At 46.9% G+C, this 23296-nt stretch overlaps 1 protein-coding gene, 1 long non-coding RNA gene and 1 other non-coding gene across 4 annotated transcripts in view; 1 reads left to right on the top strand and 2 right to left on the bottom strand.

Moving 5' to 3' along the window:
- B4GALT1 (beta-1,4-galactosyltransferase 1) overlaps positions 1-2669 on the bottom strand; it is a 64647-nt gene extending 61978 nt beyond the window's left edge. For both annotated transcript variants that reach the window (XM_045373363.2, XM_005581533.3), the window contains exon 1: positions 2083-2669. In XM_045373363.2, coding sequence (XP_045229298.2) covers positions 2083-2494 — 412 coding nt within the window. In that variant the 5' untranslated portion in view covers positions 2495-2669. The remainder of the gene's footprint in view (positions 1-2082) is intronic.
- A 7190-nt stretch (positions 2670-9859) lies between these two features.
- On the top strand, positions 9860-9985 carry LOC123569280 (U4atac minor spliceosomal RNA). Its single transcript, XR_006692918.1, has one exon. It is a non-coding gene; the product is annotated as a U4atac minor spliceosomal RNA (small nuclear RNA).
- A 3484-nt stretch (positions 9986-13469) lies between these two features.
- On the bottom strand, positions 13470-21191 carry LOC141408649 (uncharacterized). Its single transcript, XR_012424643.1, has 2 exons — positions 21059-21191; positions 13470-13742 (listed from the first exon to the last, which is right to left on the bottom strand). It is a non-coding gene; the product is annotated as an uncharacterized lncRNA (long non-coding RNA).
- Positions 21192-23296: the final 2105 nt, after the last annotated feature.

Here is a 23296-nt window from a genome sequence, read left to right as displayed (position 1 = left end):
TTACGCTTCTGAGAGGAAGATGTGATACTCAAATACCAATCTAATCAACTCTGCAGTACTTTTCTTTAATTTGTTAATTATTTTTTCTTTCTGTGCAATATCCAGGCAACAACCAAAAACAAAAGCAAAAAACCTGGCCTTTTTCTGGCCTGGAGACTCAGTCTCTTTCCCACTTCACTCTGCCCTTCAGAGCCATTTCCGTGGAAGTCTGAAAAAATGGAACTTTATAAAGGTCCTAAGCAAGTATTATTACTATATTAATATTATGCGGTGTATTGAGTGCCTGTACTTTTTTTCTTTTTTGAGACAGAGTCTTGCTTTGTCACCCAGGCTGGAGTGTACTGGCACCATCTTGACTCACTGCAACCTCTGCCACCCAGGTTCAAGCAATTCTCCTGCCTCGGCCTCCTGAGTAGCTGGGACTACAGGCGTGCGCCACTACCCCCAGCTAACTTTTTTGTCTTTTTGTAGAGATGGTGTTTCACCATATTGGCCAGGCTGGTCTTGAACTCCTAACCTCAAGTGATCCACTCCCCTCAGCCTCCCAAAGTGCTAGGATTACAGGCGTCAGCTACCGTGCCCGGCCTGAGTGCCTGCATTTAATGTACACAATCTCATTTAGTCTTAAAAATAACCCTGTAAGGTAATCATTGACAATCACATTTTACACATGAGGAAGAGATTTTGAGAAACTCGATAGCATGCCTCAAGTCAGACACTTAGCAGCAAGGCAGAGTCCATTTCATTTTATGGGACTAGTCTGCTTCCCAGAATCATCAAATGCAAAGGAATTTAATTATCTGCTTAAAAAAATAGGCCCCCATCATTACCACAGTTCATGTCTGACCGATTCCAAGATGTCCTTCCCAAACTTGACATGAACTCATTGACGCAATTATTGGCAAAATTGAGCAAGAGTATGTAGTAGCCAGGGCTCTGTGGGAAAGTGACAGAAAACTCCTGTCGACAAGATGTCATCCTGCCTGCCAGGGCCCCTCACTCACAACAATTCTCTAAAACCTGGCATTAGAAATGAGAGAGGACCTGTGTGGTAACCCTGGAAGCAACCGGTGGTTGCCTTGGGCCTGTGGGCCTGTAGGTTACAGGTCAAAGAGAAGTCCCGACTAGGCGCAGCCTCCTGCTATGAGGAATGCAAACCCACCTACTCAAGCTATCTGCCTAAGCTGAAACAGAGGCTAGAGGTCAGAGTTCAGATCATCTGGGCAAAATAATTGAGACTCAGCCTGCTGCCGGAAGTACCAGAAATGGGCAACGTGGTGTTGACTAGTTATATTTTAGCCCTCTAGCCCCTGGAGCACACAAGCTCTCTGCCTTTGGGAGAGATTCCTGCTCACCTAGGTTTTGGGTACCCATACCGGGAGGAGGCTAGAGGGAAGGGCTCTCGGTGACGATCCACACAGAGGAAGAAATGAACACACAGTGACAATTTACTGAGGGCTTACCCTCATTAATTAAGCCCTTATTTACATTGTTCACATAATCTTCCAAAACAACCCCTTGAAAGGGTGACCATTTATTATCCCAGAAGAGAAACCTGAGGTTCACAGAGAAGTCACTTGGCACAAACGATCAGGAGAAAACCCCACTCTCAGGAGAGTGGCTCTATGGCAAGACACGTGAACCGAGAGGTCAGTCTCCTTCCCCACCGGGAGCCTCACGTCAGTCCCCAAGAGGGAGTGGATTACTCGAGGTCCCTACCAGAGTTTTTAGTGCAAGGCTGCTCCAAGCCCTAAGCAGATCCAAACTCCGAAACTTCCTGAGCCTCGGGCCAGAGCAGGGAAGTCTCCAAGGCCGCCTCTGGTTCTGGGGCTAGAGGGGCCTCGGGACTTCCCTGGGCGGTCCCGGCCCCAAGCCGCCTACATGACTCCCCAGGGACCCACTTCCCAACCCTTCTCTCCCATCCAGTCCCGAGCCTCTGGGATTTAAAACTCTAATCCAGAACAGGGAGGCTGGCTCCCGTAGAAGAGCCAAAGAGCCAGCCTGAGGGAATGTCTGGGGGATCCTGTCGGGGAAATCCGGGGGAGTCTCAATCCTCGGACTGGCGCCGACCCGAGTCCTTACCGAGCAGCGGGGACTCCTCAGGGCAGGCGGGCAGCGGCAGCGAGGTGGTCTGGGGCACTGGGACCGAGGTCAAGTTGCTCGCGGGGCCGGGGCCAGAAGCCGCGACTGGGCTGGAGTCGCCAGCCGGGCGCGGCTGGGAGGAGGCGCCTAGAGGAGGCGGCGGCCGGGCCCCTCTGGTCCCGAGTTCCCCGGAGGGCTGCCCGATGGCGGCGGCACCGTTCGAGCCGCCCTGCAGCGATGTGGAGACTCCGACCAGCTGGGGCAAGCGGCTCAGGTCGCGGCCAGCCAGGTAGTAAACTAGGGTGACGCCAAGGTGCAGAGCGCAGACGGCCACGAGCAGGCGGCAGGCCCGCTGCAGCGACGCGCCAGGCATCGCGGCGCTGCCGCCCAGGAGCGGCTCCCGAAACCTCATCTTCCCGCCGCCGCTTTAAGAAGGGTGTGGGCTACAGGAGGGGAGGCGACCCGCCCGCGGGCCGCCCGCCAGGCGCTGCCCCACAGCGGCGACCGGGGGAGGGCCCGGAGGGAGGGCGGGCAAGCGCGGCGCCAGGGGGAGAGCGGCTGAGAGCTGAGACTCCTCCGGCCGGCCCGACCTGGGAGCGGCGAGAGGGCGCCCCAGGCGCGGGCGGGGAGGGGCGGGGCCCCGGCGGAGGCGGGGGCGGGGCCGGGCGCGGGGTTTTCGGGACGAGGGCGGGAAGGCGGGGCAGCCCGTGGCGGGACGGGCGCGCTGGGCGGGGCCTCGGGAGGGTGGGCAGCGGGCGGGGCGGCCTCGCGGGGTACCCGGAGTCTGACTCGAGCTCCGACGTTTGGCCGCGCACCGCCCTCTTCCTCCTGAGCCTTTGCGGCGGAGCTTCGGTCGCGTTGAGCCGCGCCTTCTCTTCCTCCTCCACGCTGCCCTCAACAGGCCGCGCCACTTCCTGGGGTGTGAAGGGACTCGGGTGCGAGCCTGGGCCTGCAGCGCGGCGGCGGAGAGAACGGAGAGGACAGCAGGCGGGTGGTTGGTTGGGGTGGTTGGGGCCGCGGCGGCGTTCCGGCCAGTGGGCCTTGGTGGGCAAGGAAGAGAGGCAGAAAAAGGTTACCCAGGAAACGGGCTTCGACGTCGGGCGAGAGGTGGCACGTTCGAAACCCCCTCCCTAACTCAGCCCGGCTGGCCCCCGCTGCTTAACGAGGGGTCCTGCGGCAAAGAAAGTGGACAGGTTGCCACTTCTGTGCCTCCCCATCGGGGAACCTGGGCTATAAGGGGTTCGCAGACCAGACCAGCTTGGTTTCAGGTGTGTGTGTGGTGGGAGTCCTGTATACTTTGAGGAGGAGAGCAGCAAGAAGCCTCTAACTCCCAGGCCAGCGTGCAGGAGAGCAGCCGGCGTTACAGTCTACACTGGGCTACACACGGTCCCATGAAGTAGGAGTTCTCCCCATGTCATAGAGTGGGGCCCCGGAAGATTAAGAAACTTGCCTAAGAGCCCACAGCTGGCAAGAGGCAGAATTGTGGCTCCAAAACCCGCATTTTTCCACAGGTTTACCCTTTGTTGATTTGCAAATAAGGGATGAAGGCTGTGTGGGTCAGAGACTTAAGCACTGAAGCCACTTGACCTCGATTTGACCCAGAGGCCTCAGACCCTGAGTGAGCAGAGACTCCTCACCCCGGAGAAAGACTCATGGAGGTGCTGTCAGTAATGTGGATAGGGAAGCTGTGGGCTCTGGCAGCCAACCAGCAGGGAATAACAGTAGCTACCTTATTTTGAGAGTTTACTATGTGCTAGTACTATGCGCCACGAAGTAGGTGGTGTTACGGTGTCCATTTCACAGATGAGAAAATGAAGGCATATGAGTTGACACTTTGGTTGTGATCATACAGAATCAACTTTCCTCACTTCCTGGACACCAGATCCTTCTGATCTTCCTCACTTCACTGGCCATTTCTGTCTCCTCTCTGGACTTCTTCCCAAGTCGTTGAAGGCCCCGGCCGTAGTCCATGATGTTCTTTTGTGTCTACACTCCCTCTGAGTGATTTATAATATCCATATGCTGATCACTGATCTGTCTCCAGCCCCAATCTCTTCCCTGACCTCCAAATTCAACTGCTTATTTTACTGGCATCTCAAACACAATACATCTTGCCCCCAGCAACCTACTCCTTACACTCCTTACGCTCCACTCCCATTCTTACCTCCTTCGGAGAGTGATACTCTTGTTCATTCAGTTCCCCAGAATCTAAAAGGTGTCCTTGATGTGCTTCTCTTACTCTCAAATGCCATTTGCAAGCCCTCAGCCAGCCTTGTCTGTGCTACCTTCAAAACATCAAAATTCACCAACTCTGACGTAACCATCCTCGATCAAGCCACCATCATCTTGCCCTGGATTATATAGCAGATACTAATTGATCACCCTGCTTCTACCTCCTCCGTTCCTCCTCCCTAGTCTGTTTTCCACAGAGCATCCAGGAAATCTTTGTAAGCATAAATCAGATCATGCCATTTGTTCAGAACCAAATCCATAGAAGCCCTGTTCAATCTGGTTCCTATCTCCCTCCCCACCCACATCTATCACTACCATGCTGGACCTGCCTTAGCCACACTAGCCTGAGAGCTATTCCTTGAACTTGCCATATTTCTTCCTGCCTCAAGGCCTTTGTACTTGCTGTTCACTTTGCCTGAAACACTTGTCCCCAATATTTCATTCAATTCAGGTCTCTTAAATGTCACCTTATGACAGAGACCTTCTCAGACTACCTTATGCAGAATGGCCTCCTGCCTGAATCTGCTTAACCTGCTTGTTTTGTTTTTTTTGTTTGTTTTGAGACGAAGTCTTGCTCTTGTCCCTCAGGCTGGAGTGCAGTGGTGCAATCTTGGCTCACTGAAACCTCCGCCTGCCGGATTCAAGCAATTCTCCTGCCTCAGCCTCCCGAGTAGCTGGGATTACAGGCACCTGCCATCATGCTGGGCTAATCTTTTGTATTTTTAGTAGAGACGGGGTTTCATCGTTGGCCAGGCTGGTCTCGAACCCCTGACCTCAGGTGATCTGCCCGCCTCGGCCTCCCAAAGTGCTGGGATTACAGGTATAAGCCACCGTGCCCAGCCTTAACCTGCTTGATTTTTTTCAGAGTGGGTATCAACTACCCAACATTATGCATTTCTTTTCTGTTGTCTTGCCTCCCTCATTAGAAGATCAGCTTCATGAGAACGGGAAATTTCTCTCTTGTTCACTACTGTATCTTCAGCCCCTAAAACTGAGCCTGGCACGTACTTGGCGCTCAATCGATATTCTTTTGGGTTTTTTTCTTTGCTTGTTTGTTTTTTGAGGCAGAGTCTCACTCTGTCGCCCAGGCTGGAGTGCAGTGGTGTGATCTCAGCTTACCGTAAGCTCCGCCTCCCAGGTTCAAGCCATTCTCCTGCCTCAGCCTCCCAAGTAGCTGGGACTACAGGCGCCTGCCACCATGCCCGGCTAATTTTTTTTTATTTTTAGTAAAGATGGGGTTTCACCGTGTTAGCCAGGATGGTCTCGATCTCCTGACCTCGTGATCCACCCGCCTCAGCCTCCCAAAGTGCTGGGATTACAGTTGTGAGCCACCGCACCTGGCTGATATTTGTTAAAATACTTTTTAAATACCATGATCATCTTGATGTGGGAAGGGGAGAAGGGAAAAAATATTGCTAACTTAGTTCAGAACATAAAGTGGAGTTCTCTAAGGAGTTGGTAAAGGTGAAGCTGACCCCAGCACCCTGTGTTTAGGGGTAAAGTCAGCCTGGCCCATGAGTGAGGGTGGGTCAGATTAGTTCCACAACTGAAAATTAAGTGGAAGGGGAAATGGGGATGTCTTCCACTGGTATAGATGATGGCCAGGACATAGGACTGCAGCGGGTATTAGGAATCACAGACCTGTCCCAGGACACTCTGTGGCCAGAAATCGAGGAAAAGGAACAACGCTGATTGCCTATCCCTCAGGAACTTGCAGAGTCCACTGAGGCCTGAGCACTAGTCTCAGCAGCCCCTGATCCACAGGCAACTAGAATTAGTAAATTACAAATAATACAGATGGCCCAGAAACCTTTGGGACAACATTATCTAGCAGTCCAGACATGAACTGGTGCTGGTGAGACAGACCCAGACAACCTTCCTTCCCACTGTCTCCAGCTCTTTTCCACTCTCGACTTCGTCAGGTGAAAAATTAATCCCATCCAGTGAGACAAATGGAGGAGGAAGTTGCAGTGCTGATTGGCCAAAAGCTGGCAAGGGGGCTTGGCTGTTGGCCCATCCATGTGCTCATCTGCCCAGAATCACCAGCTCCCTGCCTCTCCCTACAGCTGGCCTTCCTCTGCCCTCCCCTGGCGCCCTCTTCTGCACCTGTCAGGTTACATTTCTGTTTTTACCCTCATGGATCAGAAGGGCATCAAATAGTGCCTGGCACATAGTAGACAGTTATTTCAGTCATCTATTGCAGTGTAACACCTACCCCAAAACTTAGTGTTTTAAAACAACACTTTCTTGCAGTTTTGCAGTTGACTGGGCAGCTTTGGTTCACATGGTGTCAGCTGAGGCACTGGTACAGTTGGAAGTTCCAAAATGGCTTCACTCATGTGCATGGTAGTTGGTGCTGGCTGGGGGCTGGAAGCTCAGAATGGGTTGGGTCATGGGGCTTTCATTCTCCACTTGGACCTCTCCACAAAGGACTCTCCATGTGGCTGCGTGGGTTTCCTCACAAACTAGAGGAAGCATTCCAAAAAGGAGCATGTCAAAAACACAGAAGATGCAGATCCCTTAAAGCCCAGCCGTAGCATCACTTCTAGGGCATTCTTTTGCTTAAAACAAGTTTATAGGGCAGTCCAGATTCAAGGGGAGTAAAACTGTCTCTGCCTCTTGTTTTTTCTTTTTTTTTGGATTAGATCTTCCTTTGTCAACCAGCCTGTAGTACAGTGGTGTGATCGTAGCTCACTGTAACCTCAAACTCCTGGGCTCAAGTGATTCTCCTGCCTCAGCCTCCCGAGTAGCTGGGACTACAGGGATGCGCCTCCATGTCAAGCTAATTTTTAAATTTTTAGTAGAGATGCGGTGTTGCGATATTGCTCAGGCTAGTCTCGAACTCCTGAGCTCACGCAGTCCTCCTGCTTTGGCCTCCCAAAGTGCTGAGATTACCAGCATGAGCCATTTCACCTGACCAACTCCATCTCTTGATGGGAGGAGGGGCAAAGAATTGTCAGGCACCTTTAATCCACAGTAGTTTGCCCAATGGCCACAAATTATGTAGATTCTTCCCACAGGTAAAATACATTAGTGTCTTCCTAAGATCCCCCAAAGGTTCAACTAATTAAGACTTCAGGTCCAAAGTATTATCTAAATCAAATCCAGGTGTTACTGACCAAAGAGCAAAACACTCACTGCCCACTGTTCTAGAAACCAATACTGTGACACCAGGTTTTTAAGAAAAGAAAAGCTTTATACTGCAGGTAGGCCAACAGGGAGATAGAAGAGTCCAGCTGAAATCTCCTTGTGGTGACTTTAGGTCTCCCTGGGCTGTCTCAAGTCTCCCTGGGCTGGCTTTAAGGTAGTGTTTTTATCAGAAAAATTTTTGGGGGTGGATTCTGAGATTAATAAGTAACTGGTGGAAGGAAAGGGGAGGTCTGGAACGTCCTCAGGCATGCACAATTATTTCTTCATGCCTCTTCATGAGTCACATGTGCAATTCAGGGGGATTTAGAATGTAACATGTGGTGGAAATTTGTGACACCAGAAAGCTCTTTCTGAGCAAGAGCCCAGTTGCCCTATTGGTTCCAACTAATTTCAGCCAGTTCTTTTATCTCAAGCAGAGGGAGTTTTGGCATTTCAGCACATTGATTCTTTTCTTATCTGCCATCCTGCAAACTCAGGAATTTGTTAGTCATTGGTTTCTTTAACTCTTTGGGACACAGTTTCACAGGTATATTCCTCAGGTTCAGGGACGGGAGGTATGGATAGCCAGGTGCAGTGGCTCACACCTGTAATCCCAGGACTTTGGGAGGATGAGGTGGGAGGACCACTTGAGCCCAAGAGTTTGAGACCAGCCTGGGTAACATCTCTAAAAAATAAAGATAAGGCCGGGCGCGGTGGCTCACGCCTGTAATCCCAGCACTTTGGGAGGCCGAGGCAGGCGGATCATGAGGTCAGGAGATCGAGACCATCCTGGCTAACACGGTGAAACCCCGTCTCTACTAAAAATACAAAAAATTAGCCAGGCATGGTGGCGGGCGCCTGTAGTCCCAGCTACTCGGGAGGCTGAGGCAGGAGAATGGCGTAAACCCCGGAGGCAGAGCTTGCAGTGAGCCGAGATCACGCCACTGAACTCCAACCTGGGTGACAGAGCGAGACTCTGTCTTAAAAAAAAAAAAAAAGATAAAAGAGAGACCCATGGATTATAAAGACAAATTACCTTATTCCTTTTTTTTCTCTCTCTCCCTTTTCCTGAGAAATTTAGTTAAAAAGTCACTAGGTAGGGTTGAGCAACATAAGAGTCCAAACAGCATAGACAGGGTGTCAAAGCCCAACCAGGATAGGGAGGGGTAAGGGAGTGGCGGGGAGGATAATAGCCCAGCAAAGAGGGTTGAAGCTCAGGAGAGTAAAAAGGTCCTCAGGACCTGAGCATGGTAGGAAGTCTCCTGTGAAGGGCAACTGAGTACAGGGTGTTGAAGCCAAGACGTGATGAAGAGAGTGTTGAACACAGGAACACTGATTAAAAAGTAAGTATATGGCCGGGCATGGTGGCTCACACCTGTAAACCCAGCACTTTGGGAGTCCAAGGCGGACAGATCACCTGAGGTCAGGAGTTAGAAACCAGCCTGGCCAACGTGGTGAAACTCCATCTCTACCAAAAATACAAAAAGTAGCTGGGCTGGGTGGCACATGCCTGTAATCCACAGCTGCTTGGGAGGCTGAGGCAGAAGAATCACTTGAACCTGGGAGGCAGAGGTTGCAGTGAGCTGAGATTGTGCCATCGCACTCCAGCCTAGTCTACAGAATGAGACTCCGTCTCAAAAAAAAAAAAAAAGTAACTATATATAGATGAGAGTTACCCAAGTTTCTGACAGTCAGAGGAGTTACAAATATAGACAGGGAAAAAACTAAACTGAATCCTTTGATACATTATTTAAAGTTGAGAAATTGGTGTGAATTCATGATTTTCGATATAGTGAAAAATGAAATAAGAATGGTGTGTGTGTGTGTGTGTGTGTGTGTGTGTGTGTGTATTGTCTGGGAGCAGAAATTTCCCAAGGCCATGAGCACATCTAGCAGCCAAGTCTTGGTTTCTAAACACCATTCTCCAATAAAAGGACTTAGGTATTCTTGGAGAAAAGGCTGATTGCTGATTCAAGGGATTGGCTAGGAATATTACAAGATGAACTTGGAAAGTCTTGTGTCAGAAAGTGAGGAAGAACTCCAAGAATGATAAGATTATGTCAAAAAGACACAGAAATCAGTTTGAAGGGGCTCCCATTGGCCAAATATAGAAAAATTTGATCATGAAAATAAATATTGATAGATACAATTTATTACCAGTTGAACAAAGTAAACCATGAGTCCATAGTGATATAAATAAGTGGAATTTGATGAGTAACAATATATTTACCTAATTTCAAATACTGCCTTAAGAAATACTAATAATTTTAATGGGAAACATTAGAGAAATCCAAATTGTGAGACATTCTAGAAAACAACCATCCTGAAGTCTTCCAGAATGTCAAGGTCATGATAGTCAAAGATTGAGAAAATGTTCTCATCACAATTGAAGGAAAATAAAGAGAAATAACAACTAACTATCCTTTTCTTGGGGTTACACTACTGTCCAAAGAGCATGTAGTGAGGGCAGTACTGCCAATGTCTACACAACACACCTGCATCAACTAGAGCTTTGCTTTAGCTTGGTGCAATTTTTGGAAAAATGAAAAACTGAAGGAAAAAAACTAAATGCAACATGTGATTCTAAAGTGGATCCTTCTATTATAAAGAATATTCTCTGGGCATGGTGGCTCACATCTGTAATCCTAGCACTTTGGGAGGCCGAGGCAGGCAGATCACCTGAGGTTAGGGGTTCAAGACCAGCCTGGCCAACATGGCGAAACACCATCTCTACTAAAAATACAAAAATTAGCCAGGCGTGGTGGCACATGCCTGTAATCCTAGCTACTCAGGAGGCTGAGGCAGGATAATCACTTGAACCTGGGAGGTGGAGGTTGCAGTGAGCCGAGATCGTGCCACTGCCCTCCAGCCTGGGTGACAAGAGTGTGACTCCGTCTCAAAAAAAAAATATATATATATATATATATGTGTGTGTGTGTGTGTGTGTGTGTGTGTGTGTGTGTATGTATATTATTGGGGGCCAGGAGCAGTGGCTCATGCCTATGATCCCAACACTTTGGGAGGCCAAGACAGGTGGACCACTTGAGGCTAGGAGTTCAAGACCAGCCTGACCAATGTGGTGAAACCCCATCTCTAGTAAAAATACAAAAATTAGCTGGGTATGGTGGTGTGCACCTGTAATCCCAGCTACTTGGGAAGCTGAGGCAGGAGAACCACTTGAACCTGGGAGGTGGAGGTTGCAGTGAGCCAAGATCATGCCACTGCACTCCAGCCTGGGCGACAGAGCAAGACTCTGTCCAAAAAAAAAAAAAAAAAAATTATAATCTTATGGACCCATCATCCTATATGCTGTCCATTGTTGACTGAAATGTTGTTATGTGGCACATGATGGTATTTGAGAGTAAATTTCTCATGTATATAATTAGAGTCCTAGTGTGGTTCATGCCTCATGCCTATAATCCCAGCTCTTTGGGAGGCCAAGGCAGGAAGATCGCTTGAGGCCAGAAGTTTGAAACTAGCCTGGGTAACATAGCAAGACCCCTGTCTCTACGAAAATTTTTAAAAATTATCTAGACATGGTGGTGCATACCTGTAGTCCTAGCTACTCGGAAGGCTGAGGCAGGGAGATCATTTGAGCCCAGGAGTTTGAAGTTATAGTAAGCTATGATCAAGCCACTGTACTCCAGCCTGGATGACAGTAAGACCCTGTCACTAAAAAATAAAAATTAAGTTAAAAAAAGAATATTATTGGGATGACCAGTGAAACTGGGATGGGGACTAAGGATAAAATGATAATAATGTAGCCATGTTAACTTCCTGTTTTGATGATTATATTGTGGTTACACTGGAAATATACACAAAAGGGTTTTGGAGTAATAGGGCATCATATAGAAATTTACTCTCAAGTACCATCATGTGCCACATAACGCTTCAGTCAACAGTGGACAGCATATAGGATGATGGGTCCATAAGATGATAATAAAGCTGCCCTGTACAGGTATACTATTTTTTATATTTTACACTGTATTATTACTGTGCCTTTTCTAGGTTTAGATATGTTTAGTTACACACTTACCATTGTGTTACAGTTGCCTACAGTGTAGGCAGTAACAGTAACATGCTGTGCAGGTTTGTAGCCTGGGAGCAATAGGCCGTACCATATAACCTAGATGTATAGTGGGCTGTACTATCTAGATTTAGGCTCACTCTATGATGTTTGCACAGTAACAAAATTGACTAACGACATATTTCTCAGAAAAAAATCCCCATGATTAAGCTGTATATGACTGTAGTCTAAAAAAATTATTTGTACTAAACTTGCAACTTCTCCTTAAGTGACTTTTCCCCCACACATCTAACATATAATGGAAATACAAGGACAAGAAAACCACAATAGACACTCCCATTTAGAATAGGAGATTAATAAGAGGCACATAGCAGTCATTAGCAAATCTGAGAACTAACCATGCACTTGTCACCAACTCCACCTGCTCCAGGGGCAGGGAATGTGATTCTCTGTGGCTCTTATCTCTACCCTTGGATGGAGCTCTTGGCTCCATCCTTTGAGTCATTCCTCCTTTTCCAAAAGAAATAGGCTTTGTTCACAGTCGTTAACTTGTTCAAGATGCTTCACTGGGTACCCAGTGTGCTCTTTTCATGTTGAACTATTGTCTGTTTTAGCTCAAGCCACTACTGCTTACACTGGTACAATTCTTGTAGGGGAAAAAACTGGACTTTCCATGAATTTTATTTTTAATCAAACCATACCCCCAAATCTTGAGATAAGCCCTTCCCTCCTTTAGGCTGTGAATTACAGTGCTGTGGACCAAACCTTTAAGACTCTTAGAAGCACTTTAGTCTACATGAGAGGTTTAGGAGGCACTGTTTTAAGTCTTTCTGAGATCTCAACAGTCTTACAACCATAAAAAAGAACAAAATTATGTCCTTTGCTGCAATATGGATGCAGCTGGAGGCCATTATCCTAAGCAAATTAATGCAGGAACAGAAAACCAAATACCACATGTTCTCACCAATAAGTGGGAGCTAAACATTGAGTACACACGACACAAAGGTGGGAACAATAGACTCTGGGGACTCCAACAGAGGTGGGGGGACAAGAGTTGAAAAACTACCTACTGGGTACTACCTACTGGGTGATAGGATCAATAGAAGCCCAAACCTCAGCATCATGCAATATACTCATATAACAAACCTGAACCTGTACCCCTGAATCTAAATTTCTTTTTAAATTGCTACCCATATATTAGTATATGCCAATAATATACTAATAGAGTACAAAAAATAACTAATATAACATTTGAGAAACAACAACAAAAGTCTTACAGCCACATCCTTGACCTTAAGTCCCCATTTTACAGGGAAGGTCTTGGAATTAATATTCCCTCTAGGTTTTAATTTACTTTGAGCATTTTTTTTCTGGCTGTAGATAATGCCCTGGACCCTCTATAGTTTCTCAAAATTTTGCTTGAAACAAAATAGTTTCTTCTTCCTGTACTTCTTCACAGGCAGCTAAAGGGGGTAAGTTGGCATTTTGAACATTTTGCCTAGAAATCTCCATACCAAGGCGGCAAGTTCAATTATTTTATCCGCGTTACTACGTTACCACTATGTCACTTAGGTCCTGAATAACCTCCCACAACTTCCTCACTGTGCTGTCATCCTCCTTCCTACACTTCAGGACTCTGAAGCTTCCTGATTCCAAAGTCAATGTTATATGTTTTAGTTTTTTGTTATGGAAGCTCCCCACTTCTGGGTGTTAATTTGTTTTAATTATCTATTGCAGGGGTTGGGAAACTAGTTTGCATGGCCAAACCTAGCCCACCATCTGTTTTGGTAAGTGAAAATGCATTAGAACTCAGCCATGTTCTTTTGTTTGTGTATTTTCTATGGTTGTTTTCATACTGTGATGGCAAAGTTTAGTAGCAACAGAGATCATCTGGCCTGCAAAACCTAAAATATTGACTATCTGATCTTTTACGGAAAGTTTGCCAATGCCTGATTTATTGCTATGCAAAACAAAACAAAACAAAACTACTCAAAATGAATCTCTTAAAACAACAATTTATTATTTCTTACAATTATGTGTGTTACCCATTAACCCAATGGTTTTCTGCTTCACAGAGTGTTGGCTGGGGTGGTAGAAAGTCTGGAGGTACAAATGACCTCACCCACATGGCTGAAAGTTGGTGCTAGTTGCCAACTGGAAGCTCAGCTGGAACTGTTAGCCAGGTGTCTCACTTCTCCTCCTCCAGGTGGGCCCCCACAGAGTTGGTTGGGTCTCTTCACAGCTTTGCAGCTGGGTTCTCAGAAGGAGCATTCTGAATGCATAGGAGAGAACAGAATACTTTGTTGTTGTTGTTGTTTTGAGACAGGGTCTCGCTCTTTTGCTCAGGCTGGAGTGCAGTGGTGTGTGATCTTGGCTCACTGCAACCTCCACCTCTTGGGCTCAGGTGATCCTCCTAACTCAGCCTCCTGACTAGTTGCTACTACAGGTGTGCACCACCCTGCCCAGCTAATTTTTGTATTTTTAGTAGATATGGGGTTTTGCCATGTTGCCCAGGCTGGTCTCAAACTCCTGGGGTCAAGTTTTCTACCCACCTCGGCCTCCCAACATGCTGGGATTGCGGGCATGAGCCATTGTGCCTGGCCCAGAAGATCTCTTCAGGCCAAGCCTCAGAAGTTATACAGTGATACATAGCTACATTCTATTGGTCTGCATAAGTCACAGCACCAACCTAGGTTCAAGGGGAGAGGAAATAGACTCCACATATTGATAAGAGATGTAGGAAAGAATTTGTGGCTGTTTTTAATCCATCACAACACAAATAAACTGCCTGTCAGGATAGTATTACCATCTATATTTTGTTCTGAGTGCTCAACTATACTTGTTCTCATGACCCGAAGTGGGTCTGCTTCCTCCTCTCACCCCTTTATCCCAGCCTGTACAAAGGTGCCATAGCACTGGGTCCAGGCCCTGCTCAGTGACTTTGGTCATCCATTTCCAGCAACATCTATACCCAACATATATATCGAGACTGTAGACAGGATACATCTACAGTCTGCTGGGATGGGTTATTTGCCTCAAGGGCTGCTTTCTCAGATCCTAGAAAGGCCAACAGAAGCCTGGTAACTGCCTTCAATTGCTGTATCTTAAAATTGTTGGAATATCCCATAACTAATTGCTAATTAGTTATTGCCATAATAATGCTGCTTAGCAAATAACCACCAAATTGAAGTGCTGTACAATAATAAAGCATGTATTTCTCTCTCAGGTGTCCATGGATTGGCTGGGACAGCTCTGATTAAGGATGTAGTAGCTCTGTAGGTTGGCTAGGTTAGTCTATGCCATGTGTCTCTATGTCTTCTGGGATACCCACCAAGGGCATGTTTTTCACATGGCACAAGATGGGTGAGCAAAATGCCCCAATATTTCATAAGGCCTGTGGTTGGAGTGGTCACTTCCACCCACATTCTATCAACCAAAACAAGTTGGCCAACCCAACATTATCATCTTCTGCCTCTAGTGGGAGAAATTTCAAAGTTACATGGCAAAGGGACTGAATATAGGGAGTGGTAAAGAATTAGGAATAATGCAACCCTCCATGACTTTTTCTTTTTCTGGCGCTAGAATGGTGGTTGGGAATTGTGCTCCAGAACAATTCACAATTTGTAATATCTCTGGTCTCTTTTCCTCCACTTTCCTGCTGTTCCCAGCCTGCACTATGGACTTCATCAGATTTCAGCATTAGAGAGAATATGGAAGGACATCAACCTAACTTCATCCAGTGAGGATTTCCACACACCATACACTCTCTGAGAGTTCTCCTGGCTTTGTGTGCACACCACCAGTGACAGGGAGCTCGCTATGTCATGAGGCAGCCTGCTCCCTTGTGGCTATCACTGACCCAACTATTAAGCCTTCTTATACAGACAGTCCCTGACTTGCCATTAGACTTACGACTTTTTTTTTTTGAGACAGAGTCTCGCTTTGTGGCCCGGGCTGGAGTGCAGTGGCCGGATCTCAGCTCACTGCAAGCTCCGCCTCCTGGGTTTATGCCATTCTCCTGCCTCAGCCTCCCGAGTAGCTGGGACTACAGTTGCCCACCACCTCGCCCGGCTAGTTTTTTTTTGTATTTTTTAGTAAAGACGGGGTTTCACCGTGTTAGCCAGGATGGTCTCGATCTCCTGACCTCGTGATCCGCCCGTCTCAGCCTCCCAAAGTGCTGGGATTACAGGCTTGAGCCACCGCGCCCGGCCAACTTACGACTTTTTGATTTTACAGTGGTGCAAAAACAATATGCATTCAGTAGAAACTGTATTTCAAATTTTGAATTTTGATCTTTTCCCAGGCTAGCAACATATGAAGGCCAACCTTTTGTTTTTAAAATAGGCTTTGTGTTAGATGCTTTTGCCCAACTATAGGTTAATGTAAATGTTCTGAGAATATTTAAGGAAGGCTAGGCTAAACTGTGATCTTTGGAAGCTTAGATATGTTAAGTGCATTTTCGACTTACAATATTTTCAACTTACGATGAGTTTATTGGGATGAAGCCCATTGTAAATAAAGGAACATCTGCATTAAGCTAAAATTCATGTCTATAACTTCGTCAGTAATATCAAGTCTGTTCCTCAGAGCCAGAGAATAAACTGAATCATTTTCCACATGATGGTCTTTCTGCTGTTTAAAGAGATCAGCCATGTACCTTCTCCCAAGCTGAAGACAACTCCTCACCAGGCTACCTATCAATTCTACCTTTTTTTAAAAAGAGATGGGGTCTCACTATGTTGCCTAGCCTGGTCTTGAACTCCGAGCTCAAGTGATCCTCCCACCTCAGCCTTCTGAGTAGCTGGGATTATAGGCACACACCACCATGCCCAGCTCCATTTCCATTGTTCTTCATGCTTCCTTGTTAAGTTCCTTCCCTATCCTGATTATTATTCTTTGATTGGGCTTTGACTCCCTGGGCATTTAGTAGGGTCCATAACTGAATGCAGCATTCCAGCCAGGGTCTAAGCAACAGAATAGAGCAGGACCATCATCTCTGTAATGTCAAATATCATACTTTCATCAATGTCTTCTGAAACAATGGTTTTGACTATGAAAACAGTCAATTATAACACTGCTCTGCCATGGCCACCACTGACCATGATTATTTAACACCACTGCTACAGGACCGTTCACCACTGCTACAGGACCGTTCATGCTGCTGCTGCCTCCATGAATAATTTCTACACCACTCCTGCCTCTTAGCATCGCTCCTAAGAATTCAGAGTCTTCAGTGGGAATGACTGAGCCAATTCACATGCTTGAGCCCTAGCTGCCAGGTAGGGGAGGAATGAATCTTCCCCTTTCTGCCTCCATGGTGGGAGCTAGGGCATTGCAGCCCTCCAGTACTACATACACTGGAAAATTCTTCCTAAATAAGATGGGGGATTGCATGCTGAGTGGACAAGTATAATGGCAAAGGTTCGCTCCAGTCATTTTAAAAAGTTCAATTTCCCTTTAATTGTACTATTATCCAACCCATATTTTCCTCTTTAGTCACAGGAATAATATGCCACAGATTGTAAAAGGCCGGCTCAGTTTGCCAACAGACTATCAAATGCAGCTCTGTGATCTGGCAGTTTAGGGACCTGTTAAAAAAGGAAATATGATAGTCTTTGCTCTGGCTTGTTCTGAGAAATCTCCACTTCCTTTACATCTTTAAAAGTCTATTCTTGGCCAGGCACAATGACTCACGCCTATAATCCCATCACTTCAAGAGGTCGAGGCAGGGGGATTGCTTGAGCCCAGGAGTTCAAGATCAGCCTGGGCGACATAGTGAGACTTTGTCTCTATTAAAAATAAAAAAATTAGCCAGGCGTGGTGGTGGTATGTGTTTGTAGTCACAACTACTCATGAGGCTGAGGTGAGAGGATTGCCTAAGCCCAGGAGGTTGAGGTGGCAGTGAGATGTGATTGCACCACTGCATTCCAGCCTGGGGGGCAACAGAACAAGACCCTGTCTTACACATTACACACACACACACACACACACACACACACACACACACACACACACACACACACACTATTCTTAGATAAGAGTGTAGTTTGCAGAATCAACTTCTTCCTGTAATGGACAGGTATTGATTTTGTCTGCTTCCTCCTTAATATTACTCCTTCTGTTAGAGATTCCCACTCTTCCCTATGTGATTAGAAGAGGCTAACTATGGGGTCTCTATGGCCCAGGTGACTTATATCTGGCCAATCAGAACACTATACCCTTCTGGCCACAATTGATTGGTTCAGGGATCAACATATGGCCCAAGAAGGACTAATGAGCAATGTCCCTTCTTCTCCCAGGACTTCTGCTGCAAATGTTGAGTAAAAGACTTTTCCTCTCATCTGGAATGGCCAGTCTGGAGTTAGCAAGGGTGCTATATTAGTTTCCAAGGACTCCTCTAACAAATTGTTACAGACTTCGTGGCTTAAAACAACAGAAATTGATTCTCTTACAGTTCTGGAGGCTAAAAGTCCAAAATATCAAGGTGTCAGCAGGGACATGCTTCTTCTTCTTTTTCTTTTCTTTTTTTTTTTTTTTTTTTGAGATAGGGTCTCACTCTGTCACCCTTCCTAGTAGCTGGTATCACAGGCATATGCACCATGCCCAGCTAATTTTTTAAAAAAATGTTTGTGGAGACGAGGTCTTACTCTGTTGCCCAGGCTGGACATGCTTCTTCTGAAAGCTCTAAGGAAGAATTCTTTCTTGCCTCTTCTAGCTTCTGGTGGCTCGCAGCCATCCTTGACATTCCTTGGCTTGTAGTGGCATCATTCTAATCTCTGCCTCCATCTTCACATGGCCTTCTCTCTGCCTATGATTTTCTCCTGTTGATGTGTCCTCTCCTCTTATAAGTAAACCAATCACTAGACTTAGGGCTCACCCTAATCCAGTATGACCCCATCTTGACTTAACTAATTGCATCTGCAAAGACTATTTCCAAATAAGCTCAATTCTGAGGTTTTGGATAGAAACGAATTTTGGAGGTACGCTATCTATCTCATTACAGCCATTATGTGGAAAGAGCCTGTCTGAGAATTAAGCCAACAAGGAAGCTAGAGGGTTGCGCCCTGGTGTGCTGTATCAGACTCCCCCTGGGTTGACCAGTTATGTGACCTGGTGAATTACTCCTCCCTTTTTCCCCCATAAGCTGATTTGAAGTGACAGAAAGAAACTGATTACCACTCCTCCTTTTGCAAAATTAGAAAAGCATTTACACATGACTAATGTTCCAAACTTCTCCCCACTGTATTCATCCTCCAAAAGTCTCTGACAAGGATTGAGCAATTTCATTTGGAAATTCTCTTAGTGCCTTAGATTTACTTCATTTGGCTAGGAAACTAACTTATTTTGAGAAGCGAGATGATCTCTTACAATGTCTTCAACCATTCCTTTCTTACAATTTTTATTGTGGAAAATTTTTAAAAATATACAAAAATAGAGAAAATAGTGTAAGTCTCCAAGTTCCCATCACCTCACTTCAAAAAAATCAGTATTTAGCCATGTTTATTTCATCTATACCCCCAACTTCCCTCCACCTCCTGCAGGATTAGTTTAAAGCAAAATTCAGATAACATGTACAGTAGTACCTGCTTATCTGTTGCTTTCTGATGTCTCAGTTACTGGAGGTTAACCGTGGCCTAAAATATTAAATGGAAAATTTCAGAAATAAAAAATTCATAAGTTTTAAATTGCACACTGCTCTGAATGGTGTGATGAAATATTGCCCCATTCCTTGCCATCCTACCCAGGACATGAATCATCCCTTTTTCCAGCTTATCCATACTGTGTACCTTTCCTGCTTATTAGATAGTTACCCATTAGTAGCTATCTGTTTTGGTTATCAAACAGATAACCAAATTTTGGTTATCAAATAAAAAAACATAGGATGTACGTAGGGTTCAATACAATCTGCAGTTTCCAGCATCCACTGGGAGTCTGAGAACACATACCCAAGGATAAGGGTGGACTATTGTAATTAATTTACCCTCTTCAACCACTATCCTGAGCTTAAAATTCGCTCATAACTGCATTTGATAAGCTCTGTTGCCTGCAAGACAAAGCAAGGTACTTTACACATAGGAAGTGGACAACTGAGGTTTGCTAAATAGAGTCCTTGCTCTCAGAATTTTCAATCTAATAAGAGAGAAAAGACAAGAACCTCCTCCAGGTGCTCACCAAACTTTAATGTGAATCACCTGGGGAGCAGTTAAAAATGCAGATTCTGCTCAAGTAGGTAGGAACTGCATTCTGGAGTTCCAACAAGCTCTTGGGCAATACCAATGCTGCTGATCCATGGATCACACTTTGAGCTGCAAGGCCCTAAACCATCATGCAAAGGAGATTATGATTGAGTGCTGTATAAGGTAGAGATAATGGGCCACACTGTTTAAGACCTGGCTTGTTAAGTAGCTTACCACAGTTATCCAAATTAATTTTTTAAATATTCCAGAGTGAGACTAACATCAAGCCAACCACCAGGGAGCCACAAAAGAAATTTTATAAACTCTGGGAAGAAAAGGCACAGTTACCTACCAGCTCAGGAAACATATATGACAGACAACGAACATGTCTAGCCAACTCAGGGTGACTCCTTTCTCCACAAACTTGCCCATCTTTAGGAAGGGTCCTGTGTAGCCATGTCGGTACTGCTTGCTCCCAGCCCCCAGCCACAGCTGTCTGAGCCAGGGGTGAGCATCTGACCCAAGTTGGTCTAATCAGATGATTTCTCCTGAGAATTTAGATTTGAGATTCCGGAAAGCTAGTCGGCCCCTGGGTGTGGCTGGAATTGAGATGATGTAAACATTCCACCTTCTGCCAATGCACAGAGAAGCAAAGAAAGCTGAGAGAATGAAACAGACCACAGAAAGAGAAGTGGACATAGAAATGAAAGAGAAATGCCCATGTTCCTGAGGCTTCCTTGCCCCCATTCTGGTCTTTCCTGAAGCCTATTAGCATTTCTTCCCATGGTTTCTGTGCCTTAGAACTCAATCCCCTTATATTAAAAATCTTCCAAGTGTTGCACCAGTGAGTTTCAGATCTTCAAAAGCAAAGAGACCGGCTGGGCGCAGTGACTCACGCCTGTAATCCCAGCACTTTGGGAAACTGAGATGGGCAGGTCACTTGAGGTAAGGAGTTCAAGACCAGCCTGGCTAACATGGTGAAACCCCGTCTCTACTAAAAGTACAGAAATTGGCCCGGGCGGTGGTGGGCACCTGTAGTCCCAGCTACTCAGGAAGCTGAGGCATGAAGATCGCTTTAACCTGGGAGGTGGAGGTTGCGGTGAGCCGAGATTGGGCCACTGCACTCTCCAGCCTGGGCGACAGAGTGAGACTCTTTGTCTCAAACAAACAAACAAAAAGGAAAGAAACTGAGAAATAAACACAGTTCTACAACAAGCAGGACGAAGTCAGAGAGGAAGAGAAGGGTAAGAGCCTAGAAATGCAGGTCAGTGTGGGTCCCCCAGGTGGGTAGGTAGGAGACAGGCTATTCCTGATAGGAATGAAGTTTCAGGAACCAGCAAAGAAATTTCCTTTCTGCAGGCAGAGTGGAAGCCACCTGGTTCATGCTCCCTGCCTGTCTGGAGAGCCTTACCTGGAAATTCCCTTCAGCCTTCCTGTTTGTGTGGGATCAGCCATGCCAGAATGCACCTTGTTCCAGTCAAGCTCTGGGGCCATGGTAGCCCTGCTTTCCTGCCACCTGTGGTCACAGCCTGGCCCTCCCAAGTGACTTGGGGAGCTGTTCCCAGCTGGCTGCCACTCTGCCATTTCCCTAATCAGCATGCCACTCCCCAGGTCCCCAGCCTGGGGATGTGTGGCTTGGCTGAGCTGCAGGTGGGTCCTGAAGTCCATGGCGATGATCTGTGCCTGGTCCTTTTGTTCCAGGTAGACGACCAACTTGTCCTGCCTTTTCCAGGACCATCCCAGTTTTAAAACAAAAAGTCCCAAATCCCAAGAACCCTCTCAGTTCTGGGGAAACTGGTAGGGTTAGTCACTCTAATTATAGAGACCCCAGGTCCTCAGTGGAAACTGCCTGAGCATTGTGTCCTGAAGATAGCATCCCAACCCTGAGGACCCCAGACCTCCAAACCCTACCCTCTTAAGGATTCCCACACAACCAGATATTCCTGAAACCCCCATATCTCTCCATAGGCCTGTGTGCAATATGAGTCAGATTAGATTCTGAAGCCTCCCAGTCCTGAACTGGGTGACCTGGGCATGTTGTCTAACTTCACAGTGTCTTATCTGGAAAGTAATACCAAAATAGCACATGTGCCTCATGGGATCATGGGAGTATTGCCTGGGAATTCCCCTTGGCTTCCTGATTGTATTAGGACCAGCCATATGCCAGAAGGCACCTTGTTCCCATCAAGCTCTGGGGCCACAGAGTCCCTGCCAGCTGAGGCTATAGTCTGGCCCTATAGAAAGTTTTATTCTCTCAGTTTTCATTTTTAAAATATTCTGATCATATAAAAGTCAGCAGTTACTTTCACACCCTTACCCTAATCTAGTCATTGCCTCCTCCTTCCCATAGCCCACCTCCCGCTCTGTTGGGTACATGTCAGAGCACCAGTGATATGACCCAGTTTCTGCACAGGCAGTGGGAGGACCCAGGCTGCCTGCAGAGGCTTCACCTAGTCCTTCCTCTCTCTGGCCGTAGATCAGGGCCCGACTTCTGTAATCTCCAGGCTGAATCCCTGCAGGGGAAAGCTCATGGAGCTAGTTTGAAGGGCCTAGCAGGAAAGGGGCTGTCAAAGGACTTCAGTTACTTGGCCAGCCCTCTGATATGAGCAGAGGACCCTGTGTCTCTGGTCCCCATGTTCTTACACCTGTCAGCAAGAAGTTCCAGGCCAGGAGGGACTGTCCCTTAAGAACCCTGCAAATACGGAAGAGGCATGAGCACGTTTTGTGCATGCACAGTGGGGGCAGCTGATGGAGTCCTTGCAGCCAGCTCTCCCACCTGACAATTGTCACATGGGGGTGAGGGCTGTCTGCTCACAAAGGCAACCTGGCCCACATAGATTTCTTAATCGCTGTTCACCACAGAGAGGTGTATACACTAATGCGGGCATTGTATGTCCCAATGACAGCAAATCCCAAAGCCCGGGTGCTGGGTTTCAGGCCCTCTACGGAGAAAACCCCAGGAGTGCATGGAAGTCTCACCACCTCTTCTGCACCAGCCACACTGAGTTGGCTCTCAAAGGCCTCTTGTGACTGTACTTTCTCTCATCTTTCCCCACTTTGATAAACGTCCTGGGATTAGCCCTTCTGTGTTCATTAGATGCGCAATTTGTGTCTGTCTGAAAAGCTACGTCTGAATACTATTTGGCATGAACTGAAGAAATGTGATCTGCTGCGTTCCCCTCTAGCCAAATCTCTGGAGCTAGCCCGCCTCCTGCCAGCAGGGCCTACAGCTCTTCAGCGGGGTCTGGCAGCCTCACACGTTTGCTGAGGGGAGTGGTTGCACGCAGGAAGGTGGAGGAGGTGCCTGGGGTGGGACCAGGAACCCAGAGAAACAGAGGCAAAGCACCTTAGCAAATTGGCCAATAGATCTAGAGCCCCTATAATAATTTAGGGACATCACAGATGCCTGTAGTGGGCCCCAAACCCTAGGGACAGGAAAAGCAGGTCCCCCACGCAGCTCAGGAGCCTGAGTGGTTACCTGAGCCCAGTGTCCTGGGTATAAACTGCAGCAGAGGTGATTCGAGAGAGTCCAGGGGGTAGCATTCCAGATCCCAGGTCTGGGAGGGATTAGTGTTGAGCTCTTGAGATGTGTGTGTTTCTGTGTGATGAAATAGGAGAGAATGGGTAGTAGGGTTGGGGAGGGCGGTAG

Source organism: Macaca fascicularis, chromosome 15 (genome assembly GCF_037993035.2).
Source record: "Macaca fascicularis isolate 582-1 chromosome 15, T2T-MFA8v1.1".
Classification (NCBI taxonomy): Eukaryota; Metazoa; Chordata; class Mammalia; order Primates; family Cercopithecidae; genus Macaca; species Macaca fascicularis.
This window is presented reverse-complemented; position numbering and strand designations above follow the sequence as displayed.